The following is a 17,552-nucleotide window of genomic DNA, read 5'->3' as shown; positions in this document are numbered from 1 at the left end:
GAACAAGAAGAACCTGACATGCATGCTTTATCTTTGAAGGAGAAATTGTGGGAAAACAAAGCAATCACACTTTAACTGAAAAATATTTATTCTCCATTTTTCAAGGAGCAGGACGGAGAATTAATCTAAAAATCTTCAACCAAAATTTTACCATGCACTTTTTTTCTGGGCACTTTTTAACTAAAATAGTAAACTAAACCATTTAAAAACTGTACTTCTTATGAGTCCAAAGAAACTAGCAAATATAACTATACCTAAACAGTGTCCAGGGCAAGGCCAGCATCAAACAAACATAATTATGCATATCTTCTGACTTCAGTGTATTGAGACCTCCCAGTCCACACACAGTCTTTTCCGTTAAGCAGGGAGTAACTCCATCTGGAATTTAGCCAGAAGACTAAGATGGTCAGAAGGGAATACTTCATTGGGTAGACCTTTCATTGACCAGAGAACATCCTCTGATAGGAGGGGGAGATAACCAATCATATCCAGACCTGCACCGGTCAGGTGGCTGTCACCTGAGGAAAACAAAAACATACAAACAGTGATATCAAATTTAATCAGGCTCTTCACATTTGAAAGGGGAAATCAGACCAAACCTGACTGTACCTCATTATCTACTTCTGAATATTTCAAATAGCCACAATTTTATTTAGAGAGCACATTTACATTTTGTTTATTGGTATGCCAATAGAAAAGTGGACAGAAGTACTTTGTCCTCCATTGATTTGAAATGTTGGATGTGCTACCTTTTTGGGATTTATTTAAAATTCCTACTTTGATATGTACTGTATACTGGATTTTGGGTCTAGCACTCCACTGAGAAAACCCATTGTTGATTCGCAACCTGTTTTTCTTCTTATTTAGAGCACATTTACTGTTTGGACTGTTGTTTGTTAGGTAAATTACACAATGCATTTGAGGGGTAAAAATCATTACGGGTGAGATAAAGTAAGTAACAGTAACTCTTTCCCAGTTGTGTTATGTCTCGCAACAGCCTTTGTCTCTACCTCCCTCTTCCATCCTCTGACATGATCAAGGCAGATGGCCTCCCAACCTAGAGCCTGGTTCTGCTCAAGGCTTCTTCTTATTAAAAGGGGAGATTTTCCTTGGCACTGTGGCCAAATGCTCGCTCAGATGGGAATATAGCGGGTCTCTGCTCTATACGTATGTAAAAGTGTCTTGAGACAACGCAGTTTAATTGAGGCCTATAATACAAAGAATGATTCCTGTCCTTTGGCCTGATTTGTTTGGTAATATGTCCAACCAAGAGCAATATACTGTAGGCTTATATCAGGATAGCGAATGGGGTCATAAGGGTGTGAACAGATGTCGGCTGCATAGCTGTGCAAAGACCTCATTCTGAGAAATGCTTAATTTATGGTCCGTCGTACGATGGCGTCCCGCACCGGAAATAGCAAAGCATAGAAACTCATAACACGTCGCAGGTTGAGAGCTTGTAGATCGGCCATTTTCAGCATGCAGTACAACAAAGAATAAATCAGGCTTAAGGCTTTGTGCACTACTGTGTTTGTTGTTCAAGAATCAAGGTGTATTTTCCACTACTCATACAGGTACAAGCAGTGAAATACTAGTGTGGCAAGTAGCCTGACCACCTGAATTTTCCAACCCTGGATAATACAATTTAGATGACTAAAAACCCATAATGTTTTATACGTGTGACGTGACTTGCATACCTGTGTGACCACCAGCAGTGTCAGTGCATTTAGGACTGTAGAAGATATAGTCGACTGTATCTCCCACGTCAGAGTGCAGGGTGGTGATCTCAGGCCGACCAGAACCAGGGAGAATGTGTTTGTAGGCTGAGTGGAGGTTCAGCCCATGATAGATACTGTGTCCCAATCTGTGACAAAGAAAAGTAATAAATATAACGCATCGCAATTCCCCATTTTATAGAGCGAGATATATATATATATATATATATATATATCGTCCATTTGGACCCCTGGTGCTCCCTGAACGCAACGTTGAGAAACAACTATACAGTATTGTCAGACAACAAGATAACAGGCAATATGTGATTGTGACCCTTTAACAGGTAAGGAAACATAAAAAGGCAATATTTGAACTGACCTCTCAATGCAAACACATTGTTGTTGATTTTCCCTGGAAGCATCTGTCAAAAGCAAGGATGGAAAGAGGAAAATCATGATTCTAGAACCAGCAATAATAGAGGAGGCTGTTTAATGTGAATGACCAGAACATGAGCCGTTACTGTACTGTACCGAGTGCGTTGTCCGTCACACAGTCGATCAGATCCAGATCCAGGGGTCGAACACAAGCAGCTGCACAGAAGCGCAGCTGCAGGAGGAAGTCATGGTCGTACCGGAGTTTCCCTACATAGGGAGGATAAATATAAAAATGAGAAAATGGGCTAGCAGTTATTATGACATCACAGACCTTCTTTCTGCAATGTGACACAGTGCCAGCCAAAATGAGTAGCCAGCCTTCTGCCCAGAGGAGACACACATACCAAGACCCCAAGTTCACTGATGGCACACACAACTCTTTTGCTTTGAGTAGGCATGCATCACTCTTTCAGTTCGAGTAGGCATGAATCACTCTTTCAGTTCGAGTAGGCATGAATCACTCTTTCAGTTTGAGTAGGCATGCATCACTCTTTCAGTTCGAGTAGGCATGAATCACTCTTTCAGTTTGAGTAGGCATGCATCACTCTTTCAGTTCGAGTAGGCATGAATCACTCTTTCAGTTTGAGTAGGCATGCATCACTCTTTCAGTTTGAGTAGGTACGCATCACTCTTTCAGTTTGAGTAGGTACGCATCACTCTTTCAGTTTGAGTAGGTACGCATCACTCTTTCAGTTTGAGTAGGTACGCATCACTCTTTCAGTTTGAGTAGGTACACATCACTCTTTGACTTTGAGTAGACAATAGACAAGCGTCACTTAGTACACACGTATCAGTATGTTACTTTGGGTTATCTTTTTCAGAGGATTTCACTAAATTAAGCATTAAAGAAGAGTCTGAGCGGCACCAAAGAGACCCAAAATGATTTCAGAAAGAAAGAAAAATCACACTGTAAATACACAGCACAGCACTGACCCGATTCCTGAGTTCCCCTTTTAAACTTGTCTTTGTCTGTTGTGTACTGACAGTTGTCTGTGATTCCCAGCGAGCTGGGCAACAGGGGTGCGAACACTCTGTGTGTTTGGGCTCTGTAGGACAGGTCCTCTTGGCCCGATATCTGACATAAACAAAAGGATAGACAGAAAATTACTGCAAACATGGTGGCTTCTTGAAACAACTCAGTTTGTAGTTGTAATCCATGTTTGGTAGAAGACGCTTCTGTAAGTGTCAGTCAGTTAACCTACTCAGTATAATGGTTCATGATGGAAAAAAGGGGTTTCAATTCATGTATAAGTGTTATGGTTAATATAAGCCTAAGAGTGTGTGATTGAAAAGTTTCTAAAAAACATTTCTGAACATTATCTTGTTGAACTTACAACTTAGAATATCATAAGCCTTTGTTTGCTACAGAGGTTATTTTCTTGACCATTTTCAACTTGGTTTCCCTATTTTGGGCATGTCATTATAATACATTATATCGGAATCTGGAGTAGGGATTCATAATTGACATTAACTTATTTATTGATCAATACGGATACAAGTTACCAGTTGCGTTTACCTTATACAGTTAACGGTAATTATGTCTGCAACAGTGACACTACACTCTGTTTCCAAGTGCTTTCACCACTGAAGATGAGCACAACCTTTATTTGAACAGATAGACCCTTTTGAAAGCTGAATGATAGATTATCGTGCATCCCTTTCAAGTACTTCAACGAGTCAACATCGAGTAACTACAAGTTTTCATTACGGAGTGCCAAGCATTGATAATGGACAGTTTGTCTCACCATCCAGGAGGGTAACCCGTGGTAGAAGAGCTGGCCGTTGGTGATCAGCTGGTACAGAGGCGTATGTGGAACAGAGTTAAAATCGCCGCACAAGATGACGTTGCAGTGGTCCCCTCTGTCCTTGCAGAACTTGACCACACGACTGATCTCTGCCAATACTATGGCCAACTGGGTCAGCTTTACATCGCCTCTCCTGGGGTTGAACAGCAAGTGGGTGTTTGCCACACAAAGCAGCGGGCCCTTTGCCTTGACCTCCGACCCACGAGTGCTGCTGGCCACTGGCTGCAGCAGCAGAACAATGCCCACGTTGTCCTGGTTCAGAAGTCCTGTCTCAGGCCTGTAGAATTCCAGCAGCTTCACTGACAGCTCGGAGAACATATTGCCACGGTAACAAGTTGCACAGCCGTCTGTCTTGGTTCCTGTTCTCCGTTTGTACATACAGCTATAGCCTAGCATCAAAAAGCCAGAATTCAAACTTAAATAAATAAATAGTTCCTTAAGTAAGATATTAAACTGCATTAAACAATACCGGTATTCATACTGACTACTACTTGAGCCAGCTTACCCATCTGTGAGAGGAAGGGATGCAACTGCTCCTTATAGTGGTCCTCCTGCACCTCTTGAAGGCACAGAATCTACACATGGGAGATATGCACAGCTCATTAAACCTGTCAGCATGAACAAAAACAGCTGTACTCACCATAGATAGTTAAAATGCCCACTATGAAAAATGATATACTGGTATGAAATATATAAATAACCTTTTTTTTTACTCACATCTGGTGCCCATTTCTGGATGTCCTCTGTGAGGTGGTGGTAACGGTAGCTCCACTGCAGCACCTCCAGGGGGCAGTGGGAGTACAGCTTCTGGTTGGCTTCCAGCAGGTCCTGGGCCAGGATATTGTAAGACATGACAGTGAAGTCCAACACATCCTGGGAGGCTGAGAGCTTGTGTACAGACTCCGTTACCTCCTCCCACGCCCTCCAGACCACTGAAAAGGAGGCTTTGCTAAATTATCACAGATATTAGGCATTTTTTTCTCAAGAGAACATGCTTCTTTTACTGTACTTTATTGTGCTTCTTTCACTCCATTTGTCTATCCCACCAGCAGAGTGAAACATCAAATGACAATTAATTTATTGATGAAACATATGCCAAATGCAGATTTATTTACCCTTCTCTTGTGTTTTACCAGAGAGGTGAGTTTATGATAAAAAGGAGTGAGTGAGTTACTTGTTACAACCTATTTGAGGCAGGTAACGTACAGTAGCAGTGATGTAAATAGGTTTTCAATGTAATGGGTCTGGGGTGGTCTTTTAGATGGGGTACATTTTGAGTTCAAACTTTTTTTTGTTACTTCCATAACTGAAAATTGGAAATTGTTAAAAGGGCTAGGTGAAAAATAAGGCTTAACTAGTCTCACCTTCATAGGGAGTACTAGTTGTCTGCTGTAATGTGGGGTAGTAGCTCATCGAAGGGAACTCCACTGATACGTAATGCCCTGCTTCTGCAAAGCCAGGGTTGTGCCATCCAGGTTGTGGAACATGATGCCGTGTCTTCCTTGGTTGCGTTTGGAGTTCAGAGAGAAGAGAGACTAGGTCCAGCGGAGGACAAATTGTGTCATAATTTATTTCACCAGTGCCAGTGATGTATTCATCCCAGCATTCTTTTCCAGCAGTCGCTGCTTTTCCACCAGACAGTGACTCTTCCAGGCTGGGTATGGGGATTTTCTCCAGCATTGGGCAGATTTCTTCCACTCTAATGTTTTCAGATGACCGATTCTGTAGTTGTGTCAATGGGCTGATCATCTCACCAAGTGCAACAGTTTCTTCCTCCACCTGTTCCTTCATATTCCTCTCCTCACGGTGGACACAGTCCGCATGGTGCTCCTGCTGGGCAGCCTCCACCTCGTCTTTTAGGTTTTCACTACTCATCTTCTCCTCCTCCTCTTCTGGTACCACTCTGCTTTGTACCCCAGCATTGTTCAACACCAGCTCATTTTGTGTTTTGTCACCCGCAGCAACCGTCAGCAGTTCTCCATCCGTCTCAGACCTCTCATCTTCTTCTAGAACTTGCTCTTTCAACACAGGCACGTTCACTTGTTCTCCATCTTCCTCAGGCTTTGGAATATCATCCTCCGGGACTTGCTGCTTCATCACAGCCAATTTCAGCTGTTCTCCTTCTGCCTCAGGCCTTGTATCTTCTTCTGCGACTCGTCGTTGCAACACTTCAACTTTCAGCTGTTCTCCCTCTACTTCAGGCCTTATATTTTCTTCTGAAACGGTTTGCTTCCACACATCAACATTTAGTTGTTCATCATACACGTCAGGCCGTATGATGTCTTGTTGTGGGACCTGTCGGTTGAACCCTTCCCCTGTGCTCTCTACTTTGGCATTCCTCAACACTAGCTCGTATTTATTTGTCTCACACACAGCAACTACCTTCAGTTGTTCTTCGTCCATCTCAGGCCTTGTCGCGTCTTTATCAGGGACTTTCTGTTTCAACCATTCCCCCGTTTGTCCACATGTCCCACCATTAGGTTGAAGCCGCTGATCCCGCAATGCTGTCTGACACTTGGTGAACTCCCTGGTTGAGACATAAACAAGATCCAGCTCCTTGCCATTGACAAGTGCAGGAGGGAGATTCTTCTTCTTTGAGGCCTCTGTGTAGGAGAAATACAAGTAATTGGAGTGAGAAGATAGATGTGCATTTATTTTTAAGGCTAAAAGTAATTTATGAGGCAGGTATTTTTGAGGCAGTGAGATAAATAGTTTACGTTTTGGCATAAAAAAAAGACTTCGACACTACACTACTATCATTTCTGGACTATATTACACACCAAAACATTAGCACATGGTTTTGTCTGTCTGACGTCATCAGCAGCAGCTGAGGGCTTGGGCTACAAATGATGCAATGCATGCACATTGCACAGGCCAAAGGGCTGCTATAAAATGCTATAATTCGGTCAATGAAATGAATGAATGTGCAGACTAGTCCACAAGAGGAGAATGTTTTGTCCAGACGGTGAAACTATCAGCAACAAATCACAGCATAAGTCATGTTCTGCGGAGCGCTCTGTCAGCGGCTAACATTAGCCTCGCTCTCCACCACCACCACCACACACAGCTGTTCAGAGGAGTTCTTTCAACGAACCAAACGCTGCACAACAACAAAGTCAACTTTTTTGGACTGGCGGAGTTGTTATCTACCTGCTGCCGAGGCTCTCTTGCTGAAGTACCGTGTCAGCGGGTAGAGCCCGTAAAACAACAGGCTGCCAATCATGGTTGTTTGTTTGCTCTCAAGATCGCATGCGCGTTTTAAAAGAGTGACTGCGCGAGGTCTGATCTGGACGCACTGTTCCCCAAACAGTGGGTCGGCACCCATTAATTTGTCGCGGACAACTTTTTATGGGTCTCGAGTAAAAATCAAATTTTCTACATTTACATTTTTATAAGTATTCCTTTAACATACACTGTGCATTATTATTATTTGGCATTTATATCTCATTGTCATTTTCATATTTTAAATTGTGCATAAATAAACTTTGATTTGACACTGGTCTTGATCAATTTTAATGCACATATTTGACATTATTGTACATTATATTTATGACATTTGGAATCATAATTTACAGAGCTATAAAACTATCTAGAACAATTCTGCACCTCGACAGGAGGTGGCGGTGATACACCACAAATGTAGCAAGGAAGACGGCGTAAGCATAGAGGAGGAGAGCGACCCTGTCCTCTCTGTTGCCGAGTTACAGAAAAGCGTCGCCAGCCTCAGTCATATGTTAGCTTGTTAGCAAAGCTACTTTTAGTTTTTACTGTGCACCACGGCCAACGCAATGGAAGTGACAATGGATCCTTTATTTCTTGCATGGAGCTATTTTAGAAGACGGAAGTTCCAACGCTGTTCTGATATCTGTACAAAGATATTAGAGGACAGTCCATATGACCAGGTACTAGCATAGCATGCTAGAGATTATAGCACCTGTGTAATCCTGTTTAACGTTAGTGCAGTCCTTACAACATTCAGCATACCGGTAGTCACATACACATAATCTCATATAGTTTTGTTTAATCGCACTTTTAGCAGATATCTTCTCTGACCCAATCTTCTTTTCATTTTAGTTTCATCCACTTTATTTCCATAGACTTATTCACTTAATGTTTCCATGTCTTCTTGTCTTTATTTCTTCCTTACTGTCTTCATGTTTTCCTTTCATCTTCAACTCATCTTCACTCTCAACACTGATAAGGACAGAGACTCACTACATATCTCTGAGGTAACCTTTAATGCACTGAAAAATGAAAAATCCATAGTGGTCATATTTTTAACTGTATAGTGTATACATGTAACGGATGGATAATACAATTATTAATTACAATTATTAATTTAAATACAGTACACTACCATAGTTAAGTGACCAGTGAGAATTCTATCGTGTGATGACCATGCTTTCTGAAATGTTGTCCTTTCTGCAATTTGTGGTCCAAAAATTGTGTGTGTGTGTGTGTGTGTGTGTGTGTGTGTGTGTGTGTGTGTGTGTGTGCGCGCGTGCGCGTGTGTGTGTGTGTGAGATAGGCTGCATGGAGTCTGAAGACACGTGCTCTGACAGAGATGGTATACATAGATGAAGTTGAGGTGGATCAGGAGGGCATTGCTGAAATGATGCTCGACGAGAGTTCTATTGCTCAAGTAGCACGTAAGTCTCAACTGTTTGTCTCTCTGTGTGTTCCCTGTACTTTTACAGTTCATTCAGTGCTCTCTTTTTTTTTTCTTCTCAACCGAATAAAAACGGATTGTACGGTACTTGCCTCACCTCTAGGCCCAGGAACATCGCTGAGACACGTTGTAACAAGTCATGGTGGTGGGCCCACACCTGCCGTCAGGTACTGAATCACACTTCTCCGTTAGCTCAATAAAGGCCTGGAACCTGGGTGCCCGTTTTGCTGAGTGGTTAGGGTGCATACATCCTGATACCTGACAGTGAGTTAAATTCCTGGGACAGCCAGAACATTTGCTGAATGTCACTCGCCGACTCCATCTTCCCGTTTCCTGACTTTATCGATTGAGCTGTCAGTAAAGGCAAAACAATTGAATGAATAATGCTCATGTAATATTGGCTCATGGGATTTAAGCCTAGAAAAACAATTTAATGAATAATGCTCAATGTAATATTGGCTCATGGGATTTCCTGTGGCTCACAAAATAATAAAGCAGAATTTTGTTTGTTTCTCTGTAAATGTAAGGCCTGTGACTCAATCGGGACGTCCGATCACAGGATTTGTGAGACCCAGCACACAGTCAGGGAGACCTGGAACGATGGAACAGGCCATTAAAACTCCTCGAACGGCCAGCACAGCTCGTCCTGTCACCAGTGCTTCTGGAAGATTTGTCCGCCTGGGAACAGTGAGTGTTGTATTCTCATTGCAAGGCATGCAAGTCCTGATGTGTAAATGGTGCTTGAACCACATAAACCTTAATCTATTGGACAAATAGCTCAAATAGAATGGCTGATCTACAACATCGTTTGCATTCCCACTGCGCTTTATCAAACGTGCATCAATGTGTTCAATTCATAAACTATACAGTGAAATCTATGGTGTTAAAATTATACTTTGAGTAATAGTTAGCTGTGTGTGTGTGTGTGTGTGTGTGTGCGTGCGTGCGTGCGTGCGTGCGTGCGTGCGTGCGTGCGTGCGTGCGTGCGTGCGTGCGTGCGTGCGTGCGTGCGTGCGTGCGTGCGTGCGTGCGTGCGTGCGTGCGCCAAATACCAACTTCTTCATCCCACAATGGCACATTCATCCCCTATATTAAATGCGATTGCATTCACACCTGCGGTGATCCACACTATGCTGCCCTTTGAAGCAAAACCACCGTTTTTTGGGGGATTAGAATTCGTTCATTTGATGGAATTCGATTGAGCCTTCACACCTACCAACGAAGCGCACTTTCCGACAATACGCAGCAGGATTCATTGTAATCACAGTATAGCATGCTGGTGTGAATGCCACTGCTATGTGACTGTTTTCATATCTAGTTGTTTCATTCATGATTTTTAATGCCTGTACTTTAACTATCACATAGTGTACATTCATATCGTCACTGTTGGGTGGAAATCTTGTTTGTCCAAAACTGTTACTTTTCAGGAAATGTTGCAGACAACATTTCCTGAAAAGACAATAACACCTCATGTTGTGTGACACTATAGTATGATGAAGTAGAGCATTCGTTTACAGGGGGAAAAGACATAAAAAGTTTAAATCTGGTGATACAAGGTTTTTTGCCAAACAGCGACAATATGTAACTTAGCTTTAAAAAGTGCTATACAAATAAGTTTGATAGGTGTTGTAACTTTGTCATATTTGATCTTCCTTCTACACAGGCCTCTATGTTGACCAACCCAGATGGGCCGTTCATAAACCTCTCAAGACTAAATTTAGCCAAGTATTCTCAGAAGCCCAATTTATCCAAGGTGAGACTTTAATTTGTTGAAAAAATAACATCCTTGTTCCTGTAGGCCTGTCATATGTATTATATAATCGCCTAATCACAATTATTTTGCCTAATCGTCAATCCTTTCCAGTTCATCATACATTTAAACGGGTCTGTTCCAATGTTGAAAGCAAAAATAAAACATTGATTTGCTCTTGTTCTCCATTAACTATTATTTCCCCCCTCAGACATTGTTTGAGTACATCTTCCACCATGAAAATGACGTGAAAAATGTAAGTTGCAGCATTTTGTTGTAAGTTACATGAAGCATATGTTTAAGTTTAAGACAATTTTCCAAGCAGAAGGTTTTTTCTTGTGTGTGCACAGGCTTTAGATTTGGCCGCTCAAGCCACTGAGCATGCTCAGTTCAAAGACTGGTGGTGGAAGGTACAGCTGGGGAAATGCTACTATAGGTGAGCGACCCACAAATAATAACTACGTTATTTGAGTTCAACTGTTTAAATGTAATTTGATGCTGATTCCATCAAATCTGTTTCATATAATTCTCTCATGCATCTCCTATAAATGAATAATTTTTCATTTACATGTCTTTACAGACTTGGTCTATATAGAGAAGCTGAAAAACAATTCAGATCAGCTCTCAACCATCAGGAGGTGGTCGATACGTACCTCTACCTTGCTAAGGTATTAACATAAGTATAATAGCAAACACACCACATTGCAGTGTAAAAGTTTTTACACAATGTATAATCTAGGACTGTTCCCTCATAGTTCATTGAGTCATGGTTGTTATTGTTCTATTTTTCCACTTGACAAGGTTTACCAGCGTATGGATCAACCAATAACGGCCCTGAACTTATTCAAGCAAGGCCTGGACCACTTCCCCGGGGAGGTTACTCTTCTAACAGGAATCGCCCGAATCCACGAGGTAGGTTGCCTTGGTCCTCGTTCCTTGAGACTACTTTAGATTATAGTTCATTGCACTACAGAGTATTAATTAAGCTTAAACATTTACCTTTTGATCTCATTGATGTGATTCCTTTACTGCAATGTTTTGTGTTTATTTTTCCACAGGAGATGAACAACATCACTTCAGCCACGGAGTACTACAAAGATGTCCTGAAACAGGACAACACCCATGTGGAAGCTATCGCCTGCATCGGCAGCAATCACTTCTACACCGACCAGCCCGAGATTGCATTGCGCTTCTACAGGTCCAAAGTGTTCAAGAAAATACTAGAATGCCTCAGTTCTGTATATGTTCTCATTGGTTGCTTTTGCAGTTTCTTTTTTACTGCATTAATGGATAATTATGCAAAATGTTTTCCTATGTGTTAGACGTCTGCTTCAGATGGGTGTGTACAACTGCCAACTGTACAACAATCTTGGACTGTGCTGCTTCTACGCCCAGCAGTACGACATGACTCTGTCCTCATTCGAGAGGGCCCTAGCCCTCGTGGACAATGATGAGGAGCAGGCTGATGTCTGGTACAACATAGGACATGTGGCTGTGGTGAGTTGCCGTTCTCAGAAATTGGTCTAATAATGTATGTATGTGTGGCCTCAATGTTTATCCTCAAATATTTGTACAACAAATCGATCCCTGTAGCTCAGTACAAAGTGCAGATTCTTGTGTTTTGCAGGGCATAGGTGATATGACGCTCGCCTATCAGTGTTTTAAGCTGGCTTTGGCCTTTAATAATGACCATGCAGAGGCCTACAATAACCTGGCTGTTCTCGAGCTCCGCAAAGGTCGTATTGAACAGGTCAATGTCATTTTTTAATTATTAAATTGTAATACGAGTCAATATCCAATACAGGTTTAATGTATAGTGGACATTAATCATTATGTAATATCTTTGTTGCTTCCAGTCTAAAGCATTCTTGCAGACGGCTGCCTCACTAGCCCCTCACATGTATGAACCACACTTTAACCTCGCCAATCTCTCTGAAAAGGTAATACATCATCATTACATTCATAGTAATAAGTAAACAATACAAATCTGTATATTTTATAAGCACAAATAACCATAACAACCCAAAAAAAACGCCTGTCTGACATATGCTGAATTAAAGTTTTCTTTCTTCTTGTGCATCCAGATTGGAGATATTCAGAGCAGCTACACTGCTGCCCAGAGGTCTGAAGATGCTTTCCCAGAACATGTGGACACCCAGCAGCTTCTCAAGCAACTGCGGCAGCACTTTGCTCTGTTGTGATTTCTCAAAACACCTGACCAGCAATGGCTATAGTGTGAATCATCTTGCCACCTGGTGTTTACAGTGACACTAAAGCCACAGCGCTGACATTACATAACAGTGGACAGCATTAGATTACATGCGTGAAGGCTATCAGAATCTCGAAGCTTTGACACGGTAATGAATGTAAAAATGAATGAACCACTTAAGTACTTTATCATACGACAATTAGCAAAAACAACCAATCTACAACCTCAAAACGTGATGGGTTGTGAGCTTGTAGATCTGATATTTTACATATTTCTGAAACGTTTTGGATAACGTTTGAAAAACAGGGACGGCAGGTTGAAAGTGGTTAATAAAGAAACAAAGACAATAACACCTCATGCTGAAGGTTTATGGACTTCCAGTAGAAACTGTAAATAGGTACAAAACATGACTGCCTGGTGTCACTCAGGCACTGATGCTAGTTTATCTATTAGACATGGCTTTACTTATTTAATTTACAGAATTGTATAGTGATATGTACAAAGTGATATAGTGAATAGTGATATGTACAAAGTAAATTGCCAATATTGAATGGGTATATTTCTACTATAGTGAACTTAATGCCACTGTTTAATGCATTCCATGTCAGATGTTTTGGGGGTATTCCAGCTAAAACTTAGACTGGGTGAACCCCTCCCCCCTCGCCAGATTTTGGCAGAAATTAAAATGTCCAGTGGTTTACCATGCTAGCTAAAACTGGCATGACAATAAAAAAGAAATCAATCCATGGGATTTTCTACAGTCTTGAAGAAACAGTTTATTCTTCCTTCCGACAGGCCAGGCCGGTGGTAAAAGAAACAGAGTTCAGCTCATAGATCTCGGCAGCATTTCACAAATCCATTTGAGTGGATGTCCACATGGGGCATCATTCCAGGAATGGAAGGGGTTGTCTCGAGGATAGACGGCTGCACAGTCTTCATTGGTGTCGTCATTGGGCTCACCCTCATTCCAATACCTGCACAGTAAAATGCTCTGTTCATTTAACCCAGTCTAAAATGTATCCATTATGGGTATCGTACTCCTAAATGAACACTTTTATTTTTTACTTTTACTTCCCACTCTTATTTTAACAAACAAAAAATTATAATCACTTAAAGGACCATATGATCCTGAAGCTTAGAGTTTACTGCAAGTACAAGAGCAATGTCTTTCAAGGACTTGTCATTGCATTCTAAACATGAATGAATAGTAAAGTCCTCTGAGAGTGTACAATAAAGGGTCAATTTGGTTCTGTTATTGCACCCACAGAGTTAAATGAACTCTCAAGATTTGACAGTGTACACTAAAGTGAAAAATGTAAGCCTTACGCCTCAACCAAACTTGTCCCATCTCGCCACTTCCAATGTCCTTCCTCTTCGTCATCTCTGAGCCCAATCCAGAAGCCACTCTGGTGCGTTGGTCTCGACCCGAAGCTACGTGACCCAAAGCCACTCGTCCCGAAGCCACTCTGCTGCATTGATCTCGACCCGAAGCCACTCTGCTGCATTGGTCTCGACCCGAAGCCACTCTGCTGCACTGGTCTCGACCCGAAGCCACTCTGCTGCACTGGTCTCGTCCCGAAGCCACTCTGCTGCACTGGTCTCGACCCAAAGCCACTCGTCCCGAAGCCACTCTGGTGCATTGGTCTCGACCCATCTTTATTGTCATTGATTATCTTACTCAATAATAACTGATAAAAAAAAACAATACAGAAATACAAATGTGTTGCTCTTTCAATTATTACACTAAGGGATTCCAAGCCCCGGTTAACTCTCAGTGAAATAAAATAAACTACCGTAAACTTTAGTCCTGTATGGGTTCCCAAACTTTATCAGGCTGCGACACCCTCCCCAAAATAATCAGAACTGGGGACCCCCATCCTGCACTTATCCCACACTTGGCAGTGTAGGCATTACCTTTAGTTTGACTTAGTTCCACAGATAAATATTGTGAAAATAGCCAAATTACCAGCTCACAATGCCTTGCACTTTGAGGCGTTGTGAGCTTTAGATCAACAATTTTTTTACAATTACAATTACAGTTTGCCTCTTTCGGTCTTTCTTACATAAATATATATCTTTCAGTTTAGGAACCACTGCTGTAGTGCACTGGTTCTTAACGTGGGCTCAAGGAACCCCCAGGGAACCTTGGGTGAGGGGCTCACTCAGCACTGAGGATTTTACATTGTACAGTAGATTGGTGTCTCAGAGATTTAAAAAAGAATCTCTAATGTGGGCCTAATGCATATCAAACTGGGGTTCCTTGAAATTAAAAAGATCAAGAAGTGAAATGCAATTGTAAGAGACGAGTAGTAATGAGATTCACGACTGTAGTGTGTCGTTCTTATAGTTGTGTTGAATGAAGTGTTTTATTTTTTTCTACCTGCTTCTCCCTGCTATTCAGAATGGCCAGGTCAGCTCCTTGTCTCCTGCATTGAGTTCTGGCGTCTTGCCAGGACCTCCGGTTGATGGAATCAGACAGCGGTAAGAAGTAACACATGGTGTTCAGAAGCATCCACCCTGGTAAGCAATGTTTGCAGCCGTCCTCTGTTACGAAATGAAATGGAAACCTTCAGTGTGACATGATCGCATTTGTGGTGGAAAGTCACTAAGTACGTTTTTTCAAGTACTGTACTATACTTTAGTACAATTTTGAGGTACTTCAACTCTACTCAATGTTTCTACCAGGGATTTCCAAACTGGTGCATGCTGGCTCTAGGGTGTGTATGACATTAATAGTGTAAGGGTGTTGCTGGTGTTATAATTTAAAAAATATTATCATAGCATATACATTTCTCTGAACATTGACTTTTGGTCACATTTTACTGCACCAAGTTGACTAAATCTCACTTCATAATCATACACAACTCAACACATGTACATTATATGCTGTCATGGTTGTAAAGTTACCAATTAGAGGGAGGTTGGCCCTTATTGCTGCATTTGCTCCCTGAATCTTTAAGATCTGGGCATTGTAGTCTTGGGTCCTTCTCTTCTGGTGCTCCAGATCCCAATGTAGGATGTCTCGTTGATTTTTCTGTTTTGCCAACATTGTCTTGGCCTCATCTCGGCTCTGTATTGCAAACATGTAATCATCTTGGAGCTGCGACAGTTCTTTTCTGATGTAGGATACATCATTAAGACGAAGGTATCTGTCTCTCACGTTGCTGTCTGTCAGTGATGAAGACACATACTGTATAGTCACTGTATATAAGGAAATCATGAACTCAACTTTTTATAAATGTATATCAATAAAGTGTAGGCCTACTTCAGATTTACGATAGTCACAAAAATAATTTCCCATAATCATGTTAACAAAATGAAGAAGGTTATCATTTTGCCTCTGCAGTGTTGATGTCTTTTAAGGTAGATTTAATTTGAGTGCATTTGCACATTCACGCCCATCGGTCCACACACACACACACACACACACACACACACACACACACACACACACACACACACACACACACACACACACACACACACACACACACACAGCCCGGCTTTGGGCCAAACATACTGTGGATTCACTGGTATTTGTCTGGCCCAAAGCCTGCAGGCTAACGCGCACACACACACACACACACACACACACACACACACACACACACACACACACACACGGACGGACGGACGGACGGACGGACGGACGGACGGACAGGGGTGAAGACATAACGGACAAAAAGCAATCAATCTCTGTTGAGGCTGCTTCTTCATTTGTTTTATACACTTGAGTGTAGGCTGAAGTAGTCATGCACAACTAAATGCCTTGTTTGTAATTGTACATTGTAAAACAATATTCTAGTTTGGTAGTTTTCTACACATCCATCAAAGGTGCCAGACACTATATGTTTTGACATTGACTTACAGTAGATGCTTAAGCTCACATCAACCAGCAGTAAAAGCACACCCAGCAGCCCCAGACACACTGATGTCAATTTGTAATGTTTCAACTCAGGTCTGGGCACAGACATGGACACTGGACACAGAGAGGTCAAGGATTAGCGAAAACAACAGAAAAACGATTAAATCCTCAAAAGGATTAGGAAGTATTAATTACAGTATGTCAATGACTTGAGATATTGGTGAGCAATTGAAAGCTATGTATTGCTGGTGTCTAGCATGTACAATGGAAGAACTTTTAACTAACTAATTAAACAAAACAGGATCTTATAATAAGCAGTGTTTATAATCTTAGTACATTGTAGTCTCATATTTGTATTAAAGTAATAACTTTCCAAAGTAATTGATCAAACAAACAATACCATCTTTTGGTTTTCTGAATTACAGTATATGTTTATAATTATTTTATTGCTCACTATACCTTGAAGGCCATCTTCAGTATCAGAGAAAAAATGGTCATCTGTGCTGTCCTGATCAAACAATTTGTAAGAGCCATCGAAACCACTGTCTGAGGTCCCTGGGTTCTCCATTATGACTGGCAAGATCACAGCAATGACTTCAGAGTGAACAGCTCTGACATAACACGTCCATATGTGTTCTGTGTGTGTTCAGAGTTTTGTGTAGGAGATATGGAATGGCTGGCAGATATTTTCCAGTGCCTCCCCACAACATCAGAAAAGTTTTCCCCTTAACCATTTCCAATCTTTGGCCCTCTCATTTTTTACCTTTGCTGAAAATCTACAAGTTTGAATGTTTACCTGCTATATGTTCTTCATATGTTTGCCTATTGTGACATGCACAGAATTGGGACGCTTGGGTTCATGTGGTTAAACAATCAATCAAGCCTAATGTGACCGCCAAAGCCACAGCAGTGGACAGCATTACATTACATGGGTGAAGGCTATCAGAATCTCAAAGGTTTGACAGTAATTTATGTAAATTGTAATTAACCACATAAGCCATATGTATTTCATCATACGACAAATAGCAAAAACCAACGGTCTACAAGTTGAGAACGATTTGCATTGTGACACGTGAGCTTGTTAATCTGCTATTTTTGCCTATT

General features: G+C 41.5%; 2 protein-coding genes across 3 annotated transcripts; one reads left to right on the top strand and one right to left on the bottom strand.

The window, feature by feature from the left end:
* Positions 1–64: 64 nt before the first annotated feature.
* angel1 (angel homolog 1) lies at positions 65–7,257 on the bottom strand. The gene is made up of 10 exons (XM_079527847.1): positions 7,106–7,257; positions 5,320–6,558; positions 4,673–4,887; positions 4,461–4,530; positions 3,896–4,344; positions 3,084–3,225; positions 2,247–2,357; positions 2,095–2,137; positions 1,698–1,864; positions 65–518 (listed from the first exon to the last, which is right to left on the bottom strand). The coding sequence occupies exons 1-10, from the start codon at positions 7,176–7,178 to the stop codon at positions 358–360; spliced, it is 2,670 nt and encodes an 889-aa protein (XP_079383973.1). The 5' UTR covers positions 7,179–7,257; the 3' UTR covers positions 65–357.
* Positions 7,258–7,586: 329 nt separating this feature from the next.
* ttc8 (tetratricopeptide repeat domain 8) lies at positions 7,587–13,514 on the top strand. Of its 2 annotated transcripts, XR_013792197.1 has the most exons (15): positions 7,587–7,857; positions 8,484–8,604; positions 8,728–8,791; positions 9,152–9,311; positions 10,288–10,377; positions 10,586–10,630; positions 10,725–10,810; positions 10,955–11,042; positions 11,176–11,286; positions 11,433–11,572; positions 11,697–11,871; positions 12,002–12,124; positions 12,231–12,314; positions 12,459–12,731; positions 13,379–13,514. XR_013792197.1 is itself a non-coding variant. In XM_079527267.1 (14 exons), the coding sequence occupies exons 1-14, from the start codon at positions 7,744–7,746 to the stop codon at positions 12,573–12,575; spliced, it is 1,518 nt and encodes a 505-aa protein (XP_079383393.1). In that variant the 5' UTR covers positions 7,587–7,743; the 3' UTR covers positions 12,576–13,317. The 2 variants fall into 2 exon arrangements, 1 of the variants encoding a protein (XP_079383393.1); XM_079527267.1 differs by lacking the exon at positions 13,379–13,514 and having other exon boundaries at positions 12,459–13,317.
* The last annotated feature ends 4,038 nt before the right edge of the window (positions 13,515–17,552 follow it).

This window comes from Electrona antarctica (genome assembly GCF_951216825.1).
Source record: "Electrona antarctica genome assembly, chromosome: 18".
Lineage (NCBI taxonomy): Eukaryota > Metazoa > Chordata > Actinopteri > Myctophiformes > Myctophidae > Electrona > Electrona antarctica.
Note: the sequence above shows the minus strand (reverse complement) of the source record. Positions and strands in the feature narration are given on the sequence as shown.

Excerpts from the sequence above, each read along its gene's own strand:
- ttc8 (XM_079527267.1), top strand. The coding sequence starts at position 7,744 with ATGGAAGTGACAATGGATCCTTTATTTCTTGCATGGAGCTATTTTAGA. Across the intron at positions 7,858-8,483 it reads AGGACAGTCCATATGACCAG|GCTGCATGGAGTCTGAAGAC; the intron begins GTACTAGCATAG and ends TGTGTGAGATAG. Across the intron at positions 12,315-12,458 it reads TCGCCAATCTCTCTGAAAAG|ATTGGAGATATTCAGAGCAG; the intron begins GTAATACATCAT and ends TTGTGCATCCAG.
- angel1 (XM_079527847.1), bottom strand. The coding sequence starts at position 7,178 with ATGATTGGCAGCCTGTTGTTTTACGGGCTCTACCCGCTGACACGGTAC. Across the intron at positions 6,559-7,105 it reads CAAGAGAGCCTCGGCAGCAG|AGGCCTCAAAGAAGAAGAAT; the intron begins GTAGATAACAAC and ends TCTCCTACACAG. Across the intron at positions 2,358-3,083 it reads AAGGGGAACTCAGGAATCGG|GGAAACTCCGGTACGACCAT; the intron begins GTCAGTGCTGTG and ends CTCCCTATGTAG.